At 42.6% G+C, this 16,075-nt stretch overlaps 1 protein-coding gene across 2 annotated transcripts in view; it reads left to right on the forward strand.

The window, feature by feature from the left end:
• The first annotated feature begins 3,898 nt into the window (after positions 1–3,898).
• Positions 3,899–16,075, forward strand: part of NSUN2 (NOP2/Sun RNA methyltransferase 2) — a 36,939-nt gene continuing 24,762 nt past the window's right edge. For both annotated transcript variants that reach the window (XM_082234321.1, XM_082234322.1), the window contains exons 1-7: positions 3,899–4,075; positions 6,442–6,602; positions 9,547–9,651; positions 11,691–11,796; positions 12,134–12,205; positions 13,067–13,151; positions 14,282–14,474. In XM_082234321.1, the coding sequence (XP_082090447.1) occupies positions 3,914–4,075; positions 6,442–6,602; positions 9,547–9,651; positions 11,691–11,796; positions 12,134–12,205; positions 13,067–13,151; positions 14,282–14,474 (884 nt within the window). In that variant the 5' untranslated portion in view covers positions 3,899–3,913. The remainder of the gene's footprint in view (positions 4,076–6,441; positions 6,603–9,546; positions 9,652–11,690; positions 11,797–12,133; positions 12,206–13,066; positions 13,152–14,281; positions 14,475–16,075) is intronic.

Here is a 16,075-nt window from a genome sequence, read left to right on the forward strand (position 1 = left end):
TATTCCATTTCAGCAACAAGTTGTACATTCTTGACAGATTCTTAGTATTGGGTTCTAACAGTTCTGTTTCTAATTTTGATTTCTCCACCTGGAAGCCAATTTTCCTGTCCTGTTTGTAAACCTCCATTATTTGATAATAATGGAGCCAGTCTCGTACTTTAAGCTTCAATTTCTCGTAACTCTGTAATTTCAATTTATCTCCCTCTTGTTCCAAAATTTCCCAATATTTTGGCCATTTGGCCTCCATATTGAGCTTTTTCACGGCTTTTGCCTCCATTGGGGACAACCACCTTGGGGTTTTATTTTCCAGCAGATCCTTGTATCTAATCCAAACATTATATAATGCTTTCCTGACAATATGATTTTTAAAAGCTTTATGAGCTTTAACCTTGTCATACCATATATATGCATGCCATCCAAATACATTATTTAAACCTTCCAGGTCCAAGATATCTGTATTCTCAAGAAGTAGCCAGTCTTTCATCCAGCAGAAAGCTGCTGATTCATAGTAAAGTTTTAAGTCCGGCAGGGCAAACCCCCCTCTTTCCTTTGCATCAGTTAAAATTTTAAATTTTATTCTGGGTTTTTTGCCCTGCCAGACAAACTTTGAAATATCTTTCTGCCACCTCTTGAAGCAATCCATCTTGTCCACAATTTGCACATTGTCCACAATGTTTGGAATAAAAACAACATTCTCGGCAATACATTCATCTTAATAACAGCAATTCGGCCTAATAAGGAAAGCTTCAAATTTGACCATATTTCTAGATCTTTTTTTACCTCTGTCCAACATTTCTCATAATTGTCTTTAAATAAATTCACATTCTTAGATGTCATATTAATCCCCAAGTATTTCACCTTCTTAACCACAATTAATCCTGTTTCATTCTGGAACCTCTCCCTTTCAGTAACTGTCAAATTTTTCTCCAATGCCTTGTTTTTTTGTTTATTCAACTTAAATCCTGCTACTTGACCAAATTCTTGAATTAATTCTAAAACCCTTTTCGTACTGGTTTCTGGCTCTTGTAAAATAAGTACCAAGTCATCTGCGAAGGCCCTCAATTTGTACTGTTTAGCTCCGACCTGTACCCCTTTAATCAGCTGGTCTCTTCTAATCATATTTAGCAAAACCTCCAGGACTGATATAAAGAGTAATGGGGAAATTGGGCATCCCTGTCGTGTCCCTTTTTCTATTTTAAATTCTTCCGTTATCACATTATTTACAATTAATTTAGCCTTTTGTTCGGAATATATTGCACCCATACCATTCTCAAATCCTTGGCCTACCCCCATCCCATGTAGATTCTTCTTCATAAAACTCCAAGAGATATTGTCAAAGGCTTTCTCCGCATCCACAAATATCAGCACTGCTTTAGTGTTTATGTTCACCTCTAATAATTCCAAAATATCTATTATATTCCTCACGTTATCTGACAAGTGTCTTCTTGGGAGAAAGCCTGCTTGGTCCTTATGAATCTCTTCCACCAATACTTTTTTCAATCTTTTTGCCAAAATGTCTGCAAAAATTTTGTAATCCACATTGAGTAATGATATAGGGAGGTAGTTCTTAAGCTGAGTCTTTTCAGTCTCTGTTTTCGGTATGAGTGTAATATAAGCTTCTTTCCACGATTCTGGTGCCTTTTCCCCCTCTAAAATTTCATTGCAGACTTCCTTCAGAGGTTGTAATAACCACTCCTTCAAAGCTTTGTAATATCTGGAAGTCAACCCATCTGGTCCTGGAGATTTGCCTGGTTGCATGTTTTGAATGGCACCTTCTATCTCTTGTTCAGTTATTTTCTGGTTCAGATCTATTTTACTTTGATGAGAAATTTTTTGTAGTCCGTATTTCTTTAGAAATTCATCTATGTCCCCTTCTTTCTGCGGCCCTTGCGAATATAATTTTTTGAAATAGTTCTGGAAGCAGTTTCTAATCTCATTTGGCTTATATATATTCTTTCCTTCAACCTCTAGGTTTGCAACCGTATTTAATTTCTGTCTTTTCTTCAATTGCCAAGCCAGAAGTTTACCACATTTATCTGCAGATTCAAATGTCCTTTGTCTCATTTGTTTGATCTTCCATTCTATTTCTTGATTCATCAATTCCATATATTGCATCTGATATAACTTAATTTCTCTCAAAATCTCTTGGGACTTTGGTTTAGATCTCAATTTCTTTTCTCCTTCTTTTATCTTTTCCAAAATCTTATCCTTTTTTCTCATTTTGGCTTCTCTTCTTTATTGTATTTTGTTGTATTAAAAATCCTCGCATAACAGCTTTGCTTGCGTCCCAAATTACTCTTTTTTCAACATCTGTTTTTAAATTTATTTCGAAATAATCTCTCAAAGTTTTTTGGGCCTTTTTGTAGACCTCTTCATCTCTGAATAAGGTGTCATTCATCCTCCATCTGAAGGAGCCAGCTCTTGTTAACTTCATCTCCATCTTTACAGCATTGTGGTCGGAGCAGGTTTTTGGGCAGATTTCCACTTTCTTTATCTTTGTGGCCATCCCACTAGTAACCCATATTTGGTCAATTCTAGTCCATGTCATCATAGCTTCAGAAAAGAAAGTTCCCACGTCCCCCACGTCGCCACCTACGTCCCTTATCTTAGCACATACCGCCCAACATTTCAGGATCGGAAAGTGGGACAAACATGCCCTGCCTAAAATTCCTGGTTCTTTCCCCTCCCATTCCACTCACCCCACCCTGCCCCAATTCTTTGCAATGTAGGAGGCAATGTTTGAACGTAAGCTGTAAAACTTTTAAAATGTGCCCTTCCAGTGTGTTCCTAAAACACTCCCTTTTAATAGCTCTTTCCAAGTTATTCCACTTCCCTAACACAGAGATCACATGTTTGGCAAGTCTCCATTCTGCTCTGAAACAAGAGAGGCTGGTTAAAGCCATGTGGCTGCCTGGAAGGAGTTCCTGTAAAGATGTACTGAAATCCACATGAGGAGTGAGATAACAAAGATTTGGCAACCCCTTTCCTCCCAAACTGAGGGGAAGTGGCATAGACTAAGCCGTCAGGACAATTACTCTTTAATCCCTTCATGCACTAATTAGTTGCAAATATGCTAGGGTTACACGAGGCTGAAACCATGTTCTGTTTCAGAAGAATTTATGGTTTTAAGAGGTAAATAAATTGTAATACTAGAGTGGTTTGCATTCGAAAAATATGGATTTCAGGTGTCTCAAACATGGGGGGGGGGATCTTATTTATATAGCTGCTGTTCTGGCTCATCCCAGGCCATTCCAGCTTTAAGCAGCAACTTAACAAGGTTTGTAAGTAGGTGACATCAATGGGGTCTTTCATCTGGCCTTGCAACACCATTAAAGAGGCATGGGTTTTTCGTATTCTATAATTCATATTTATTTAGTTTTTAAAACTTTTAAAAAACTTTCTTGCCAGTGCTTCAGTTTTTCTTCCTGGAAACAGACCTCACTGAACCCCTCTGCCTGCTCTCTTTCTGTATCTGTGAGCTAGTCTTCTGCATCATTCTGTTTGGAATGAGAAAGACGACTGAAAGCCACATTTTACTTCCTTCCACCAAGTTCTGGCTGGCCAGAGGTTTCTTGTAAGTTTTTAAATTTCCATTCATTAAATGCCCAGCGCACGCAATTGCAAACGCTTTGCAGCAACTTTTAATGGAAATTTAAAGACGCCCAAGAAACCTCTGGGCTAGGAAAGAGCGTGCTGTGAGCTCTCTGTCGCCCTGTCCGTTGCTGATACACGCGATGTACCGCTTGCAATATCGCAGGACCGACGCTCCGCTGCAGCCCTTGCGCTCGACTCTGACGCGCACGCGCAAGCCGAAAGCCGGCAAAGGAACCCGGAAACTAAACGGGCGTCGTGCGAGTTTAAAATATGATGTCCTCTTTCTTCCCCCCCCTCCCTCCTTCCCCCTTTTCTGCGCATGCGCATCACGTCTCCCCAACGCAGCGTGGCGTCCGCGGCTGTGGGAGGCTCGTCGTCGGCTCCGCTTCGGGTCGAGGCCTTGCGTGGTGCGGGCGCGATGGGCCGCAGGCAGCGCCACAGGCGGCAGCCGCAGCCGAATACCCGAGAGAAGGGCCCTGGGGTGAGTCAGGGCCTGGGCCTGGCTGAGGCCTCGTTGCACACGTGTCTCGCCCTACACGTGTCTCTCTCCACGCGTGTCTCGCCCTACACGTGTCTCGCCCTACACGGGTCTCATTGTGGCCGTGTCTCGCCCTACACGTGTCTCGCTCTCCGCGTGTCTCGCCCTACACGTGTCTCGCCCTACACGGGTCTCATTGTGGCCGTGTCTCGCCCTACACGTGTCTCGCTCTCCGCGTGTCTCGCCCTACACGTGTCTCTCTCCACGCGTGTCTCGCTCTCCACGTGTCTCGCCCTACACGTGTCTCATTGTGCCCGTGTCTCGCCCTACACGTGTCTCTCTTGACACGTGTCTCGCCCTACACGTGTCTCGCCCTACACGTGTCTCATTGTGGCCGTGTCTCGCCCTACACGTGTCTCTCTCCACGCGTGTCTCGCTCTCCGCGTGTCTCGCCCTACACGTGTCTCATTGTGCCCGTGTCTCGCCCTACACGTGTCTCATTGTGCCCGTGTCTCGCCCTACACGTGTCTCTTTCCACGCGTGTCTCACGCTCTACGTGTCTCGCCCTACACGTGTCTCATTGTGCCCGTCTCGCCCTACACGTGTCTCTCTCCATGCGTGTCTCGCTCTCCGCGTGTCTCGCCCTACACGTGTCTCATTGTGCCCGTGTCTCGCCCTACACGTGTCTCTCTCCACGCGTGTCTCGCTCTCCACGTGTCTCGCCCTACACGTGTCTCATTGTGCCCGTGTCTCGCCCTACACGTGTCTCATTGTGCCCGTGTCTCGCCCTACACGTGTCTCTTTCCACGCGTGTCTCACGCTCTACGTGTCTCGCCCTACACGTGTCTCATTGTGCCCGTCTCGCCCTACACGTGTCTCTCTCCATGCGTGTCTCGCTCTCCGCGTGTCTCGCCCTACACGTGTCTCATTGTGCCCGTCTCGCCCTACACGTGTCTCTCTCCATGCGTGTCTCGCTCTCCGCGTGTCTCGCCCTACACGTGTCTCATTGTGCCCGTGTCTCGCCCTACACGTGTCTCTCTCCACGCGTGTCTCGCTCTCCACGTGTCTCGCCCTACACGTGTCTCATTGTGCCCGTGTCTCGCCCTACACGTGTCTCTCTCCACGCGTGTCTCGCTCTCCACGTGTCTCGCCCTGCACGTGTCTCATTGTGCCCGTGTCTCGCCCTACACGTGTCTCTCTCCACGCGTGTCTCGCTCTCCACGTGTCCCGCCCTACACGTGTCTCATTGTGCCCGTGTCTCGCCCTACACGTGTCTCTCTCCATGCGTGTCTCGCTCTCCGCGTGTCTCGCCCTACACGTGTCTCATTGTGCCCGTGTCTCGCCCTACATGTGTCTCTCTCCACGCGTGTCTTGCTCTCTGCGTGTCTCGCCCTACACGTGTCTCATTGTGCCCGTGTCTCGCTCTACACGTGTCTCTCCACGCGTGCCTCGCTCTCCACGTGTCTCATTGTGCCCGTGTCTCGCCCTACATGTGTCTCTCTCCACGCGTGTCTTGCTCTCCGCGTGTCTCGCCCTACACGTGTCTCATTGTGCCCATGTCTCGCTCTACACGTGTCTCTCTCCACGCGTGCCTCGCTCTCCACGTGTCTCGTTGTGCCCGTGTCTCGCTCTACACGTTGCTCCTTGTACGCGTGTCTCGTTGTACACGTGTCTCCTACGCATGCCTTTTGCCGGCGGGTGGGGGGGTAGGGTTCCTGTTCTTGCACATCGGGATGGGCTTGGGGCTTATTGATTTATTGAATCAATTCATTTATTTGGCATAAGATCTCAGGACAGTTCACAGAATGAAATAGAAAGTCAAAAACTTAGTAAAACAGCAAAGCAATAACCCTCCCTTCCCACAGACACATTAAAAAAAGTGTAGAATATTAATCCACCCAAGACCTGGTTGAAGAGGAATATTTTCTCCTGATGCCTAAAAATATATAATGAAGATGCCAGGCGAATTTCCCTGGGGAGAGCATCCCACAAATGGGAGAAATCCCATTCTTGATTTTCATGCTGCCATCCTCCTCCAGATCTTACACGGAGGAGGCTCATGAAGAAGGAATGGTACTTACTGGGAATGGAAGGAGATAGCTCATGTCGGGTGGGTAAAGAAGGGCTGGCCTCCTTAACGTGCTAGATTTTTGTGTGCAGGGAGTTCTATTATTATTACCATAATTGTTGTTATTTATTAAATTTGTATTCTACCCTTCGTCCAAAGAACTTGGTAGTTGACAGTGCACAATAAAACCACAAAGCCCATTCACTTTCTCTGTTGGCGTATGTCCGCACCTGCAGTTCTGAAGACACAGAAGAAGGGATTTGCTGACTCTTTCTAACTTTTCACACCCACTCATTTTCAGTGCTGGCCTGAAAGCTGCTACCCGGAGATTGTGAAGGAGAATGAGCTTTTCGAGCTCTACTATGGCAAGCAGGGCATCGTGCCTCCTGGGGAGTGGGAGAGCTTCATGGCGGCTCTGCGGGAGCCACTCCCTGCCACACTCCGCATCACAGGGTACAAGAGGTGAGCAAAATTGGGTTGCTGGTGCATAGAGAATGGGGTGGGTCAAAATTTTACATGTTTTCTAAAATTTGGTTAAAGGGACCCCTGACCATTGGGTCCAGTCGTGGTTACGTGTGCATAAAATTTCTTTTCTATCCAATGATCTTAAAAGTGATGAAAGCAGCTCATAGTTGTGGTCCCTGCAGCTATTATCCCCGTACAGTGGTACCTCGGGTTAAGTACTTAATTCACTCCGGAGGTCCGTTCTTAACCTGAAACTGTTCTTAACCTGAAGCACCACTTTAGCTAATGGGGCCTCCTGCTGCTGCTGCGCTGCCGGAGCACTATTTCTGTTCTCATCCTGAAGCAAAGTTCTTAACCCGAGGTACTATTTCTGGGTTAGCGGAGTCTGTAACCTGAAGCGTATGTAACCTGAAGCGTATGTAACCTGAGGTACCACTGTATTCTAAAGTGGAGGGAAGAGTCAAGGTGAGAGAGTTCCTAACCTAGTGAGGAACTCATAGTGAGTTCATTGTCAAGATTTCAAACCAGGGACTTTCTGAATTACATAGTTCACACTGCAGTCTTAATCCTTCGTGAGGATGGAGAGCAGCACTTGATGCAGCAGAACATTCACAGCCCTGACATTTATGCCATGAGGCTGGTGCAGTGAAGAGTCCCAGATTGGGCCTGTGACAGCAGAATGCCCCATCCCTGAGAGACCCAATTTCTGGGGTTTCCACTCATGGGGATGCTGCTATCTGTATCTTCCACCTCCTGTTTTGGGTTTCACATCAGAGTGCCCCCCCCCCGGTGTGTCTTCTCCATCTGGGAAGTTCAGCAGAGTCTGTTCCATCCAGACCTCAGCGCAGTGGATTAGGAGCTGGGATTGCTCTGCTTGTCTCTTAGCCAGTACTCCTTTTATGTATTGGGGAGAGGGAGGGGGAATCCAGTTTCCCCTTTGAGAGGAAACGTGCTCCCTTCCAATAAGCATATATATAAGTTTGAAAGCTTTAAAGTGGAGAATGCAACTGACATAAGTTTTCTTAATAAATAAGGAAGCCCTGTAGTAAGGGAGGACTGCATTCCTGGTTCCTTCACAATTGAAGCTTCTTATGAAATTAAACACAATTATTTTTGGCCCAATGACAGATTTCTACAACTGTGTGCAAAATCTTAAAAGTTGCGGTTGGTTGATGGAAATGGAACATAAGAGCCCTGCTGAATCAAACCAAAGCTTGTGGTGTATGCAGTTAAATTTTTTGTTGTGTTATTACAGGGATAAAGTCCACGTTGGACTACAAAGCTCTTGGCCATTATGCTGTGCTGGCTGGGAGCAAAGGGAGTTGGACCCCCTACATCTCAAAAGCCATAGACTTTATATCCTTGCACTGTTGGTGCTTGGCAAAAGCAAATATTTTGCAGGTCTTTGTACCTCTTCAAAAATCTTCAGAACTTGCTTCACCGGGCAGTTTTCTGAAGTAATACCAAACTATACCTGTGTAGCTTGTATTATCCAGGATGTGGGCAGGCTATGCTAAAAACGTGTGTTGCTTAATATGGCAGGCTTGTTCATTGAAGAGCTCACACAAGCAGTCCCAGAACAGAGGTTGAATTAATCCAGCCCAAGGCCTCTCTGGACAATCATATGCCACATCAGGGTTAAACATTAGAAATGAATATCAACTAAAAAGTATGAATTCCACCTTTTTAACATACAATAACATGATGGACAACTAGGCAAAAGAAAACCATCTCATTTTTCCCAATCATACCATTAAACAAATTGATCCAATTAAATTTCCAGACCCTGTTGTATAGCAATAAGCACAGCTTAATCTAACAACAGTTAAAAATGCACACCATTCAATTCCACCCAAGCACACTTGTACGTGATCGACACAACTTGCATCGAACACAAAGATTCTAATTTAATAGGTAAAGGTAAAGGGGACCCCCGACCATTAGGTCCAGTTGTGACCGACTCTGGGGTTGCGGCGCTCATCTCGCTTTATTGGCCGAGGGAGCCGGCGTACAGCTTCCGGGTCATGTGAACATGACTAAGCTGCTTCTGGCGAACCAGAGCAGCGCACGGAAATGCCGTTTACCTTCCTGCCGGAGTGGTACCTATTTATCTACTTGCACTTTGACGTGCTTTTGAACTGCTAGGTTGGCAGGAGCAGGGACCGAGCAATGGGAGCTCACCCCGTCACGGGGATTCAAACCACCGACCTTCCGATCGGAAAGTCCTAGGCTCTGTGATTTAACCCACAGCGCCACCCGCGCCCCAATTTAATATTAGATCCAAATTTAATATTCTGGCACACTCTTAATTCCTTTCTCCAAATACTACAAGTATTTCCTTAATTCAATTGTACACCCTTAGTCAACAACAATACAACCTCTGATAAAAGATTCATGTCACTTTTCCTTTTATCTCACCTGAGGGGTGGGAAAGATCTAATAGCAGGTTCTCAGCTTGGCAGGGTTGTGGGGGGTTGTATAGAGCCCACTATTTTAACAGACCTGACAGTAACACTTACCTATCCCCCCCTCCTTTATAAGAGTTAAACAGCTTATAAAATACTTTATAAAGTACTATTATTCGTCTTCTTATAAACAGTGGCACAGAAGCTACTTCATGGAGAGGACAGTTACTATTTGGTTTTCTCTATTCTGGCTGTAAAAGAGACTCAAGACTTCTGTGGCAATATGGAGAAAGCCTTGAGGTAGCGGTGGGTACCTCGTAGTAAATTGGCATACTGATTAAATTTCGAACAGCCTCCAGAGTGCTTGGTCATGTAAAATGTACTTTTCAAGAAAATGAGTCCATTCCAAAAATCCTGTAACTATGGTAGTAGTTAGCATTAGGTTTTTATTGAGATTTTTAAAAGTAGTTACAGTGAAATAATAGGTTGTACTGTTTTCTTACTCTACGGTTCTAATGTTGTTTTTCATTTTGTAGCCATGCTAAAGAAATTCTCCATTGTTTGAAGAATAAATATTTCAAGGAATTAGAAAACCAGGTGGTAGACGGTCAGAAAATTGAAATGCCTCAGCCATTAAGCTGGTAAGACTACCTGTAGGATGGCCATCAACATATTTAGCATGTTCTTGCCTTTGCTGTGTAATTGTCTACACTGACTTTGAAGGTATTATTAGCCATTCCCCCCCCCTGCTATGTGGTATTCTCAACTTGTTAGTTGCAGTGTGATCTTTTTAAAGATTATTCTAAATAAAGACAGTTTGGACCCATAAATACATGCATGAAATACCATTGAGAAGTGGCTTCAGGGGGAAGGGAATGGGTGAAAATAGCCTCTCCGCTTCTAACAGTGTGAATGTCTGGTGGATTGGAATCTGTTCTATGTACAAGAGGGCCCTTCATTTGCAGATGGGCTTCTCAGGATCCAAGTTGGGATGGTGGAGGATTTTGGTTCACTCCACAGTTAGCAGCAAACCTCCCTGGCCAACATCCAATGGATCGTGCTTGGCTCTTAATGTAGGCAGGCAGATCAGATTGCTTGTCTATGAACCTTTCGAAGAATGATTTGCTCCAGCTCATGTTTTTCTTTTTGCAGTGTGGTCTAAGAAAGCACAGGACATTTTTCTAGAAAGCACAGTGCTTTCCATATTAATCAAATTTGACTAAAAAGCTCCTGGAAGTAACGGTATAGTACAGTGGTGCCTCGCAAGACGAAAAGAATCCGTTCTGTGATTTTCTTTGTCTAGCGGTTTTTTCATCTTGCGAAGCAATCCCATTGACAGATTAGCGGATTAGCGCTTTTAGCGGCTTTTAGTGGCTTATCTGCTGATCGGATCAGCTGATAAGCGGCTAAGCGGCTTAGAAAAGGGGGGGGGGAACCAGCAGGAACTCACAAGACATTGTCGTCTTGCGAAGCAAGCCTATAGGAAAATCGTTTTGCGAAGCACCTCCAAAACGGAAAACTCTTTCGTCTAGCGAGTTTTCCGTCTTGCGAGGCATTCGTCTTGCGGGACACCACTGTATGTCACCCATTCCAGAGTAAAGGTACAAAGAGCAATAGATGCCCTCATGTACCTAGTGGGGGGTAGCCATTCCCCCCGTCCCCACGCCTATTGCAGTATCAGATCTAGGAGTTGTTTTCAAAAAGAAAAAAGTCAGGAAATCCCTCGGGCCACCTTATAACTTCTTTATAACTTTTTGAAACCTTTAAAAGGTGTGGAGGTGTTTTTAGTACTTTGCCTAAGAAAATCCAAACAGACATTTGACAGAATTTGTCCACTAGTCTGCTTGTGGACACAAATTGGAACAAGACTGTTCTGTCCATCCCTAGTTCTAAGTCTGTATCTTTAAATAGCTGGGTAAGTGCAAATGCTTTGAAAGAGTGTGTGGACCATAAATATTGCTTCTAGGACTAAAATATACATACTAAAATAATAAAGTAGCTAAAACACATATATCAGGGCTTGAGAGTATCCTGCTTTTGTTCTCTTTAAAGCCCATTGCTGACATCAATGTGTTTTTGTGCGTAGCATGCTTATTTTACCTCATTGAGTAACCTTATTACGTCTAGTATTATCCAGTTTCTACATGCTTCATACACAAGTTAAATTTGTGTGTATATAGTTAAAAATGCAATTGCATAAACCTGTTAGACAGGTTTATATGTATTCTTTTATAATAAGTTAGCGTAATCATACTTAATATGGACTAAATTTCTCAATCCATTCAGATGTTGTAGGAGATACTCCCCCCCCCCAATTTTTAGCTATTCTAAGCTTAGCAGCAGTTAGTAGGTTGAACTGTATTTCTTGATCATCTTCAAAAATTACATATTTTAGATAACCAAGCAGAAATATTTTAGGTTCCAAAGGGATATGATATCCTAACATATCAGAGATAATGGTCTGAACAGATTTCCAGAATGGGTGTTTTTGTAGTGTTTTGGAATAGGTCCCGTGATAATGTCCATGTTGTCAACCTGCTGCAATACTGCTTATTTATGTTCTATATTTAGTTTATTTTGTTTATAAAAAAACATTTATATATAAAAATGGAATGGCATGCTCCATTATTTCATTTCAAATATGCTGGTGATAGTTCTTATAAAAACTATATTTCATTAGGTATCCAGAAGAGTTGGCATGGCATACAAACCTAAGCAGAAAGGTCCTGCGAAAATCCCCACAACTAGAAAAATTCCATCATTTTCTTGTTAGTGAAACAGAATGTGTAAGTACGTTCCTAAATTGCTGTTGTTTTAATTCATTTTGTGTCTTGCTGTGATCTTTTGCGTTGAAGAATTGTTACTCCCTTTCTTGCCATTGACATGTCCCTTGGGGAACTAGAGATTGCTGTGTCACAGTGAATAGTAACTTGCACATGAACGTGACTTCTGACAATGTGTTAATGAATTCTCCCATTAAGGGTTTGTTAGGAACAAAATCAGATAAGCTTAAAACAATAAAACTTACATTAGGGTTTCATATATACGTTTTCTGCATCTAAAATATTCAAAACATGAAATTGGAGTTGCCACTGATTACAAATTTTTATTTTATTTTTCTAGGGGAACATTAGTCGCCAAGAAGCTGTCAGTATGATTCCTCCCCTGCTCCTTGATGTCCAGTCTCATCATAAGGTAGGCCTTGCATTGCTATTGGATCTTGAAGTCTTGTACACAGTACACCTAATATGCTCTTTTTTTGTATTATAAATTTATATTACAAATTCACCCTGGGTAGTGGATTTCTTGAAACCTGGCTTCAGGGTATCAATAAGACACATTTCTGTTTCTTAAAAGGGGCAGTGGCCAGTTGCACAAGTAGCTTAATTGTTTTATCCTTTTATTGCTTCATTCTTTTTCAATTGCATACATTCAGAATGAAAAGGATTATGAAGTTAGCGGGAAAGGTATTTCAACACGTACTTGAATTAATGCATTCCTTATTGATGTACTTCTATTCAGTTGCTATGGACTGGTCTTAATTAGATCTCCCAGTTTTAACTGGAATGTTTGTAGTATTGTGAAGGGCTTAGTATCGTCTTTCTGAAATGAAGAATTCTGTAGACTCTGCCCCATATGACTGAAGTAACTACTTCTAAGCAGATAATACAGCTGTGAGAGTTACTTTCCTGGGTGCTGTATGTATACACGAAATCACGTACATTGGGGGACACTATCTAAAAAGCCAAACTCCACCACAATCGCTCCCTCCAAGCCTCCTTTCTCAAATTCCAACTCTTCACAGCTTCAAAGGCTGATCCAAAGGCTTCTGAGATTGCAGTTGCAAAGGCTCCTGGGATTGCTAGCCGTTTCAACACTCTTTTTGTGCCATTTTTGCAGTTTAAATTGATTTATTTAACCATTTCCCAGTGCTTTGCATATATGCGGTTCCACACGAGTTGAACGTGTGTAAGTGGGGAGATACCTATATGTAATATAATTTTTGTACGTATGTTAATGAGATCTTTTATTTGTGTATTGTTTTGCTCTTGGTAGATTCTAGATCTGTGTGCTGCACCAGGGTCCAAAACTGCCCAGCTTATTGAAATGTTGCACGCAGACATGAATGTTCCTTTTCCAGGTAAGTGAGATGGAGTGGTATATAGAGATCCCTGCCCCATTTTTTGTTGAGAAACAAAATTCATTTACAGTCAAGGCTGTACCTTTCAGGGTTAGCATTGGATTGTGGCCATTAGTGCCCAGTTTGCTCACACATAATATGCAATTCAATCCAGGAGGCGGACCTTCAAGTAATCTTTTTGAAGGTTTGCCAGAAAGATTCATGAAAGGGAGAGGGCTTAAAGCCCCATGGTGCCAAACAGTATAGACCCTGCGTAGGATAGGGACCTGCTTCCGGAACCTCAATATGGTTGCTGTTAGCAGTTGGATCTTACCTGTGGATTCCACCATTTCACCTTCCTCAGTGGAAACACCCCTTTGTCACACATTTTGTTAGTATTGAGGTATATGTATTTGTGTATTATTTCTCTTACTTGGCCACTCTGGAACCTTTAAGCCATCACCCAAGAAGCACCTTTTCCCTGTTGGGGTTCTTTGTCTGGATCAAAAATGGACTTCCTCTTCTTTTGTTTTTGCTAGCTGCGTTTCATCATTTTGTGTTGGCCTTTTCCTGTCCCTCTGCTTTCCCAGATCCATCCTGTTTTTGTCATCTATCAGTCTTCGTCTTCTCTTTCTGTACTTTTAGTGCCACTAGTGTGTCAGACACCTTATGTGTTGACATAACTAATTTCCCTTTCTTTTCTCTTACCTCTCTCACTACAGAATTCCTTTCTCCTTGCCCTGACTTCATCAGAGTTATTTTTTGTGGGCAAAGCTACTTAGTGGTTTCATAACTGATAATTTCTTAGAATGCTTTTCTTGTTTTATTAAAACCAGTTAAAAACAAATCTATAACAGGCTTCTCTTTTTATATAACTTAAAACAATGCTCAAACCGTAACTTAACTATCACATCATGTGCTTATTAGATCAGACAAATGTCCTACAAAATGTTAACATCCATTGTACATCTCTTGTACTTTATATTGATGATTATTCTAAAAACATTTCTCATAAATTATGCTTTTGCTTATAACGTTTTTTTAATATTCTTTTGAGCACCTGGTCTAATAAACTGCAGAAAAAATCATTTGCTTGCCCCCCTCCAAAATTCCACCCTTAACCTAAAGAGTTCGTTGTTTTTTTCCTTTAGAGGGATTTGTAATTGCAAATGATGTTGACAACAAGCGCTGCTATTTACTGGTTCATCAAGCAAAAAGGTTAAACAGTCCTTGCATCATGGTTGTAAATCATGATGCTTCCAGCATCCCTAATTTACAGATCACCACTAATGGAAAGAAGGAGATCCTCTTTTACGATAGGATATTATGTGATGTCCCTTGCAGGTATGCTATATTTATTTTTAATGTTGCTAGTGTTGTAGTGCTTATGACTTTTTAATACTAGTGTGCCCTTTACATCACATCAAGATAAGTAGGGTGTGATGTTTTGTATAGGGAGATAGGATTTGTATCTGAGAGACCGGAGTTCAAATCTCTTGCACTGTTAAAGCTCTATGGGTAACCTTGGGCAAATTATTACAGTGGTACCTCGGGTTCCATACGCTTCAGGTTACAGACTCCGCTAACCCAGAAATAGTGCTTCAGGTTAAGAACTTTGCTTCAGGATGAGAACAGAAATTGTGCTCTGGCGGCGCGGCAGCAGCAGGAGGCCCCATTAGCTAAAGTGGTGCTTCAGGTTAAGAACAGTTTCAGGTTAAGAATGGACCTCCGGAACGAATTAAGTACTTAACCCGAGGTGCCACTGTATATCCCAAGATTGCTACTAAATGTGGGAAGCAAAAGTGCTCATGCCATGCCACTTTGTGCTCATTGGAAGAAGTGTGGAATACAAAATAATTCATAAGTTTCTAAAATTAAAGCATAGTAAAGTTTTCTCAGCCTTAATATTATTTTTAGTTGTGCCTTTTATCACTGTCATGTTTGTCTTTTGCATCCTGTTCAGTTTTTCTTTGAAGTATGCATCTGCTTTGAAATAGCAAGAGCTCAAAAACCGAACCAATGTCTTACTAACAACAGCTGTGCTTAAAAACAAACAAACAAACAAACAAACAAACAAACAAACAAACAGGGAAAGGAGTAACTGAAAGAATAGATTACAAAAGTGTGCATCGCTTTTTCCCAAATCTAGTCAACAACAAATCCGTTTATTGTGAGGACCATGCCTGTACACAAACATCAACACAACAATAGTTAAAAATATTAAAATTCATTAGATACTATGCCAACAAATACCTTCATCCCACAAAATAGAAAGAGAGGGAAAACAAGCAACAAGTTAAACAGACGATGAAGGGGTCTTTACATTGTCATCCATAAATCTTTCCCTGGCTTTCATGGCCTTCATCACAAAAACCGCCTCCACATGGGTAATATGTGGGTTTGCATCAACTAACAAGAATTTTACTCTATCTTCAGGATTGGTTATAGAGTTGGGCATAATTTGCAGCAATGCGTCTCTAAAGCCCGAGTAGATGGGGCAATAGAGGAGGTAATGTGTAAGATCCTCTTTAGTTTTCATAAGGCAAGGACATAAACGATGTTCTACTGGGGTTTTTGTGAATCTACCGGTCAGATATGCAGTTGGCAATGTTTGAAACCGTGCCATAGTGAAAGCTCTCCGAAGGGTGGGATCAGTGATCTCCACCAAGTAGTTGGCACAGATTTTGACTGCTTTTACTCGGGGAAGCCAGTAGGAAAACCCCGAGTTTTTTTTATCTTTGTGGAGTCCAAAAAGGCGTCTTTTTCAAAGATCCATTCCCGAACTTTATCAGTGCTCCACAATTTGAGAGTATTAAACTCAGGTAGATTGTATCTGGATAGGATATCTAGTAGGTTTTTACACCAAGTAGTATTATTTTGTAATGATACAAAGGCTTGTTTAGCAAATAAGGTGTTTGGGGCATCTGTGAGGTTGGTAAAAAAAC

The sequence above is a fragment of the Podarcis vaucheri genome, assembly GCF_965113315.1.
Source record: "Podarcis vaucheri genome assembly, chromosome: 8".
Lineage (NCBI taxonomy): Eukaryota > Metazoa > Chordata > Lepidosauria > Squamata > Lacertidae > Podarcis > Podarcis vaucheri.